The sequence below is a fragment of the Coptis chinensis genome, chromosome 1 (assembly GCF_015680905.1).
Source record: "Coptis chinensis isolate HL-2020 chromosome 1, ASM1568090v1, whole genome shotgun sequence".
NCBI lineage: Eukaryota > Viridiplantae > Streptophyta > Magnoliopsida > Ranunculales > Ranunculaceae > Coptis > Coptis chinensis.
In genome coordinates this window covers 86,281,026-86,289,806 of record NC_141456.1, presented here as the reverse complement: position 1 = coordinate 86,289,806, position 8,781 = coordinate 86,281,026, and the positions used below count along the sequence as shown (strand labels likewise).

Below are 8,781 nucleotides of genomic sequence, written 5' to 3'. Positions count from 1 at the left end.
GTGTTTACAGCTGTCATCACTTTCTACGTCTTTACTTCCTTGTCTCCATTCTCTGCTGCTGTGTGTCTGTCTCACTTTCATCGCATTGGTGGAAGCCTTTTTTTTTCTTCTCTCTCACACTTTTGAAGCAATCAATCGACCGGGGCTACTCAATTTGAGGTTAAGGTTGCTGTCCTTTATAAACAACAGCAGCAAAAAAGATTGTTTTCTGGTGGGACTTGGGACTTGGGAGTGTTCCAGGGTGCCTTCTTCACAAAGCTATCTGTCTACCTTCAACTAATAAAGGTGACCACCCTTCCACTGCTCTTCTCTTCTCTTCTTCTGCTGCTGTTTTTTCAGTCGTTGACTAATTTTGACTTTCATTAGTTTGACTAAAAACTACTCAAACATTTTAGCGTTATTATAAAATATATATCTTGTTGGTTTCAATTTGCTTTTTAAAAAAACTGTCTTATACATAAAGAAACAAATGCTTAACAAACAAATTTATATATTATACAAAAAAGAAAAAGAAAATCAGTTGGACTTAGAGCTGCACCGAGAATGAACGCTGGTACCATTGGTCAAGAAGTTAAGTTGGCACGACAAATGACTCCAAAACTTAACGGACCCAATGGTTGCACCAACCCTCCATCGCGTCCTAACTTTCCCACTAAGTTGGAACGATATAACCCCGTGTTTTAAGGACGCGTCCATTTCTTCCATCGCGTATGGTTCTAACGGAATGGACGATGATTGCACCAGGTAGTGTAGGTCCACAGACGTGTTCTTCAGCACGTCGAATGAGCCTGCTGTCAATTTTGCTATTTGTATATTTTCAAAGTATAGGTAGAAACTGAGATCGGAAAATGTTGCGTGCGCTTTGCCATTGTCGTTCTCTGCCTTGATTAGGAGTGTCATTTGAGCATCCATGTGTCCCGCCCTGTCGTATTGTAGGTTGTCTAGATTTGCGTAGGCGACGCTGATGAAGGGGACTGTCGGCCGGATGATCATGTAGCCTATGAATATAACTAGCCCTGCTATTATCACTGCAACGGATATTATGGTACAGATGATGGCAGTGATCCAGACTAAGGGATGGGTGCGTTTCGGGTCGAGGTTTATTTTTTGCATTGAACCTACCACTGGTTAGAACTCTGAAGAACATAACATTTGAGGGGAAGCAAACCCAAGTGGTGGTTCAATTTTATGTTGGGGCTTTTGATGATGAATTTTGGATGTTGGGGGGTGTTGGCAAGATTAAGAGATATCTTCATTCATTTCTAAATTCTAAATGTTGAGGGAGGTTTGGTATCTTCTTTACCTGGTGCTAAAGCAATTGTTTCCTTGTATCCTAAAAGTGTCTGTCTATTTAGGAATTTCAGTCACTTTATACTTAGGTAAAGGAAAGTGCCAAACTTGAACCCAAGCAAATCCTGTTTCTTTCCTTTCCCTTCTGCCTACTTTAATATAATTCGAAATTATTTAATAGATCTTCTCTGAAGTTTGGTAACTACCATTGTCTTTTCATGACAACTCTAAGTTACCCCTCCCCCAACACACACACACAGAGTAAAGTTACATAGACCGATTAGGGCTCAGAATGGGAATTTCTTCAAACGGATTTATTATCCTAGGTTGGGTACATGTTTTTTTTATGACTTGCATGAATCAATGTGTGGCAACCTCTTGGCAGTAACTGCTTCAACAAATCTGAAACCATAATAAACTTTAATGAACGGTGGAATGAGTCGATGACTAGAAAACTAACCCACCCACTCATCATTCAGTGTTCAGCTGACTTGCACTGGTAGACCCCTATTGTATTGGGCTTGGGTGCCCTTTGACTGTTGTCAACTAATCTCTTCGATGCTTGATTCAACTCTATGTTAGAGTATTTTTTTTTATTTTTATTATTATTTTTTTTGTGGGAATGTACAACATGCTAGTACGCCTCATGTGAGTGAGTAAACTCTAATTATATTAATACAAATAATTTCTCTGTTCATATTGGCACTTCTGTTCCACTAAACTTCTCTAAATTTGGTACATAATCAACTTTGCAAGTTAAAAAGTTATCTTTCTGTTAATCAAAGGAGTGGTCTTTGCATAAGTAGTATTTTTTGTGTTAGTGATAAATATAAAACTTGTGTATAGTGATATGTGATGGGAAACTCCCCCCAGATTGATGATGAAACTTGTTGGCGGAAGCTTCAACAATTGTTAAACCTAAAAATAGGGTTTAAACCTTCAAATTGAAGAACAATTCTCTTAGAGTTGACTTTCACGCACCCAAGAGCCGATATGACAATGTTGCAACTGGAATTGAAGAGGTGGAGGCGGTGGGCTGGGCTTTGTCTTCTTCCCTATCTCATGCTGCTCAATTTCTTGTAATTGTTGTGACACAACGAATACTTTATGCAAAGAGGACTACCTGTTCACCATAGCAATTTGTAGCATTTGGGGTTCCAAAAGATTTTCTTTAATCAATTCAATGATCTGAACTGGAATTCCATCAAAGTCATCCTTACACCCATGCTATGTATCTTGCTCTTTACTCTCAATCTCTTGACTGGACGTCAATGAGTGAGATGCAATAAGTTGGTTTTCTTCTTCCCAATCTTGCTGATGTTGCTCATCATGACTACGATTGTCTATTTGAAGACTTTGAGACTTTGGAATAGAGAAACGAAAGGAGTTTGCAAATTTTTGGTCAATTTACAATTCCCTTATTCGAATTAATTGAACTTTAGATTTCTCTACTGATCTCGCTGACTCACACATTGGTGTGTTGGTAAGCAACACCTTTTTCTGCATAATCACACCATTATCGCCAGAAAGTTGTAAGGGACTTGTATGCTACTCGTGCACTGCATGCGGTTTTCTTGTATTTTGATGGACAAGCTGTTGTGGTATAGGGATATCTCAAGCAGGTTCATCATCTCTTTTTTTCCAGCTAGTAGAAAATTGATAGGACTTACAATAATGTTGTCGTTAGTCTGTCGGAGAAAAAATTTCATCACGTTGGTTTGTTGAATGGCTGTGGTGGATTTCTCGACTTTGTCGATAATCTCCATGGTGTGGGCTGCGTTTTTGGGGGCGGTAATAACCATCAACCTGTCGGTTGGAATCGGTATAAATATTCGATTCATAGGAGTGATGATCCTAACATTGTGGACTCTCATACTCTTTACCACTATCTTTGACAACAACCTGTTTCGATGCTTGAGCCAAAGCATCTTCTTCATCTCGGTCACGATTTTTTCAAGCGATTCTTCTAATTGATCAAGTCTAGTGTTCAATGATGGTGGCCAATCTCTTCTTCTAGTCTCCATGAAAAATTAGCCAAGATTTTAATGGCTCCGATACAAAATTTAATTTTATATAACTTGTTGGTGGAATCTTCAACAATGGTTAAACATCAATTAGTTTTAATGAAAGAAACACCTAAAACTAGGTTTAAACCTTCAAATTGAAGAACAATTCTCTCAGAAATAATATTCAATAGAAACCAATCTAACGTTGAAGCCCTAGATGCCTTTTTATAATAAACCATATTCCTAATTCCACTTGGACTCCAATATAGAAACCTTACTAATTAATCTAGTTCTATTACAAATATGACACTGTAAATGATGATGCTAGGAAAGTTGTAACAATTTTATAATAGGGAAAACCAATAAGAAAAGGTGAAAGAGAAGAAGAATGGAATAATGAAGCTTGTAGTAGGTTTGGAAAGAATGGTTAGATAACTCTCTACAATACATCAATTTATATTTTATAGTACTAGTACTTGGGCATCAAGAAACCCAAGATGGTAACAAAATAATACTCCTACCACATTTATAGAACATGTGGAGATACAATAAATTTTTTCCTCAAACACAAAATACAAATCATATCTTTCCTAATACCAATATTTCTTAACATAAACCAACGATATTAGTTTGTTGCTAATTTAATAAACTAAGCAATATGCTAATATAGTATCCATGCTCATGCATCAATTGGTGTCGTCCAACATCTCTAATAAGCCTGTCTAGTGCATTGTCACCAAGTACGGGATGGGATTTTAACGAGAAGTTTAATAAAAGTTTATTACGGGTTTAAAACGAAAAGCTTGGAAAAAAGACGGAAAAAAGGCGTAAAAGGATGTTCGCAAAATAAACAGGTATAAAACGGAAAACGGGTTTAAAACGTAAAAAACACAATAAAAACGGAAAAGAAATAACGATAGACATGAGAATTTTGTTTGTCTATGATTGAAAGAAATCACTAATGAAAATGTAGCAAACTTTAAACTAAAAGTTTTAAAAACCGTCATTTTACAAGTGATATTTAAAAAATTCTTGCTTCAACACTACAAGACAAATTGAAACAATTTTAGAGGTTGCAATTTCGTAAAGAAGGTAGAGAATAAGAATATGGAAGTTTTAGATAATAAATTATGTAAATTTTCAAAATAGAAGTATAAAAGTTTAAAACGGGATATTTTGAAAATATTGTAGTAAACACATTTAAAACGTTTAAAACGTTTCATTGTTAAATACGGGTTTTAAACATATATAAAACTCCTCTTCATCTTCTCGAGTTTTAAACAAGTCTTTTTTAAGAAAAACAGAGTACTTGGTGACAATGGTCTAGCGACGCTTGGATCTGGTTATCGGTGGGAGCTGTCCTAGACCCAAGAGCTATTATTTGGGTCTACATTTAAGAGTAATTCTACACTGACACAGAAAAACTGATACAGTGATGTGGCACTGCAACATCAATGTTGCACTATGAAAAACTACCACTGCAACATCAATATTGCACCGAGAAATAACACTGCAATATCAATGTTACACTATGAAAACCACTGCAACATTAATGCTGCACCGACAAATACAACTGCAACGTCAATGTTGCATCACGAAAACCACTGCAACATCAATGTTGCGTCATGAAAAATCAATGGAATGAATGGTTTGTTAAGAAGAAAATATGAGAATGGGAAGATGATATTGGAAATAGAATAAGTGTTTTTGAGAGAGAAAATATTTTTGGCTTATATTTTCATCACTGCAACATCGATGTTGCAACATGCCACGTCACTGTGTATTGACTGTGTCATTTTTTATGTGTCAATGTAGTACAGTACAATAGAATTATATTGATGATGTGGCAAAGAAAATCAAATCATGAGAGAGATGGTCTATATGCCTCCACCTCTTGCTTCCTTAGCAAGACACTGAGGAGAACAAAGGGCATATTATCGAAAAAAAGAAGAGAACAAAGGGCCATAAATACAAGTCAAGATTACAACAGAATGGAGTCCTACTCAAAAACAGATTATGAAATTCCGTTCATCTCAATAAGGATTTCCTGAAGCCCAATCATATAAAATCTCCTTGGTCTCAATGATGATCCAGATATCCTTGTCCTCTTGATAAGAATAATAGTATTAATGAATAATAGAGAAGAAAACCTTCTCCTATTTCTTTATTTCCACTGTATCTTGTACCCATGATTAGATGTTCTGTCTACTGCTTATCCTTCGGGGAAGATATATGAATGAATTTTGATCAAGCATATCTCTTCATTTTAATGAAAGTGTTCTCCCTAGGCTGCTGATTTTTTTGGGTTTATCTATTTTTTTGTTATTCAAACAAAAAATCCAATTCAAGGTATGGACTCAAAACATTTTATTTTTGACTGTTTTTCCCCTGTAAACCTCAAAATGCTTAGGTTAGTTTGATTCTTTATTTTTTTTATGGTCTAGTACAACTCTTCCTCATTGATTGTTTCTTACTTTCAGGTTAACAGGGTTACTTACTGAGATGGTCAAAATTTGAGATTAATGGGGAGATTCTTGTGACCTCAATGGACCCGCAAGCTTTTGTTAAATTGTCAATAGGATCACTTGGTCTAAGAATCCCAGTAGTAGCCTTGAAAGATGTTCGTAATGGAATTCAGGCGTCCACTTCTCCATTCCTCTGTGAGATCCGTCTCAGAGGCTTCCCTGTTTATACAACACCAATCCCTTTTATCTCCTCTCTTGAAGCTGCACCAGAACCGCATAGTAGCACAACGAGCTTCTATCTTGAAGAATCTGATGTAAAAACATTGTTGACTCCAGGATTCTTTCATGGTTCTCATGCTTATCTGGAGATCACTGTTTTTACTGTAAGGAAGGGGTTCCATTGTGGTGTTGGTAGCAAAAAGCAGCAAATAGGGACATTCAGGTTACAGGTGGGTCCTGAATGGGGAGAAGGGAAACCCGTGTTACTTCACAATGGTTGGATTCAATTTGGGAAAACCAAGCAGGATAGCGGTAAACCTGGAGCAGAACTGCATCTAAGAGTTAAGCTGGATCCTGATCCTAGATATGTTTTCCAGTTCGAAGATGAGACCACACTGAACCCACAAATAGTCCAACTTCACGGCAACATCAGGCAACCTATTTTCAGCTGCAAGTTCAGCCGTGATAGGCGGTAAGAACTGTATGAACACTTCTTTCGTCAGCAGTTTAAAACCTTAAAACCTAGTTATTGAACTCCTATAGAAAAGAAAGAACGAAAGAAATGAAAGCCATCAAAATGAATTTAATTGTTTTAAAGTTTTTATATTTTTTCTTATTTGCTCTTTAAACTCCACTTTGTTTATTCTGGGCAAACTCGTTAATAAGTATCATAATAACTGCCATATAATCTGGGGAATGTACAAAACTAGCTATGATACTATAATCTTTTAAGTATAAATGAATGGGTAGTTGATTCATTTGACTATGGTCTGTGGCTGATCCGAAATGAAGAATACTGGTTGGACATTCTAATTGATACATCAAGGCAAATGTGCAATGTATGCCAAGCCGTTATCCACTCCTTAGATGCTATGACAACTTAACTAACTCTCAGTATTCTTGCTATAGAGCATTGGTCATAAATATACTGCTTTGGTTTTGAATAGAGTTACTCTTGGAGTTTAGTCTAGTCTTTAGCTGCTCTAGTAACCTATCATATATACTGGTGTGTAATGATGCTTCTTGTTAACACAACAGGGTATCTCAAATGGACGCTATGAGCAATTATTGGTCAAGCTCTGCTGAAAGTGACCAGGAAACTGAGAGGAGAGAGAGGAAGGGCTGGAAGATGATGATACATGACCTCTCTGGGTCGGCAGTTGCCGCTGCTTTCATGGCTACCCCTTTTGTGCCGTCTACAGGATGTGACCGTGTTGCACGCTCCAACCCAGGAGCATGGTTGATTGTCCGTCCTGATAATTTTGGGCCTGACAGCTGGCAACCATGGGGTAAGCTTGAGGCATGGCGAGAGCATGGCTCTAATGATTCAGTATGCTGCAGATTTCACCTTCTCTCTGAAGGTCAAGAAGGTGGTGGTTTTGTAGTGTCAGAGATCTCTATCAGTGCCGACAAGGGTGGGGAATTCTTCATAGACACTGAGAGGCAGACCCTATCAGGGACACCTGTGCCAAGCCCGAAAAGCAGTGGAGACGTTGCATCAGTGGTGCCCATACAGGGTGGTTTTGTTATGAACTGTAGGGTACAAGGGGAAGGGAAGAGAAGCAAGCCATTGGTACAACTCGCCATGCGGCATGTGACTTGTGTCGAGGATGCTGCTATCTTCATGGCACTTGCTGCAGCTGTTGATCTAAGCATCGAGGCATGCAGGCCATTCTGTAGGAAAGCAAAGAAGGGAACCCGCACTTCTTTATGAAGGTGACTGAAAAACTATCATAAAAAGCTTCAGTTTCCCCTTTCATCTTGTTCATTGCAATCCTGTTAAGTTGTGGTATGCCTTGTATAATCATCTAACTTGAGCTCTGTGCTACTAGCTACAAATACACCAGTCACCATTTGTGTGTTCGATTCTGCTTCTGGAGTACATTTGCGTGCGCTGCTCGACTAAGCTATTACTCTTATTCACTTGCTTAAACCTGTTTTATTTTTTATTTTTAAAATAAGATGGAGTTGTTTCATGTAGGGGTTACTAGGAAACAGCCTTGTTTTAGCTACAGTTAAGTATGAAAGAATTGACAATCAAATGGATCAGAGGCTAATTAGAGCCGTCCTAAGACACATAGATGGATAATCACTGAAGAGTTTCTGTCGGATTACACCTAACAATCACGTTAATTTGGACAAGTGCGCTTCTCACTTCTTTATCTGTTCAAAATATCAAAATATCCTCCTTGTGTCTTTTGTCATTCGTTAGAGATATGATTCCTGTCTCTTTTACGAAGTGGTGGATTATTAGAGTTTTAGTTTGGCACTTCCACAAAATATATTTATATATGAGGGATGTCCATTTTCCCGAAACCGAACAAAATACCCGCACCGAACCCTGTCCGAACTCAACAAAATCCAAACCCGAACCCAAACCAAAATACATAGGATAGGGTTTGGTCACACTCTCTAAACCCGAACCGACCCAAGTCTGACTCAATAATTTAGCCCTAAACCTATTAAAAGGGCTAAAAAACCCGAAATCGAACTCTAAATCCGGTTTCAATTGTATACTACTAATCTCATATAAAAAAATGAGTTAGATAAATATTTTGATTATAATCTCATTTATGTTTACAATGATGAATTATTTAATATATTGGATTATGAAAAAATTTATGTTGGGATTTCCAATTTTTTCAATAATTGCACGTGATCATGTGTCTATAGTTCATTCCGAGTCCATCTATTTTTAAATCACATCAAATAATTATGTCCGAGTATAAGTGATAATTACTTTCAAATTTATTAGAAGTTTTATTTTGTTTGAATGATTGATGGATAACCGAAGAACGAAT

At 37.3% G+C, this 8,781-nt stretch overlaps 2 protein-coding genes across 2 annotated transcripts; one reads left to right on the top strand and one right to left on the bottom strand.

The window, feature by feature from the left end:
- Positions 1-15: 15 nt before the first annotated feature.
- LOC147525612 (nuclear factor 1 A-type protein (DUF1005)) lies at positions 16-7,849 on the top strand. The gene is made up of 3 exons (XM_086556924.1): positions 16-285; positions 5,777-6,452; positions 7,019-7,849. The coding sequence occupies exons 2-3, from the start codon at positions 5,842-5,844 to the stop codon at positions 7,692-7,694; spliced, it is 1,287 nt and encodes a 428-aa protein (XP_086413050.1). The 5' UTR covers positions 16-285; positions 5,777-5,841; the 3' UTR covers positions 7,695-7,849.
- Positions 474-5,777, bottom strand: LOC147525613 (late embryogenesis abundant protein). The gene has a single exon (XM_086556990.1). It carries the CDS (start codon positions 1,111-1,113, stop codon positions 517-519), a length of 597 nt encoding a protein of 198 aa, XP_086413116.1. The 5' UTR covers positions 1,114-5,777; the 3' UTR covers positions 474-516.
- Positions 7,850-8,781: the final 932 nt, after the last annotated feature.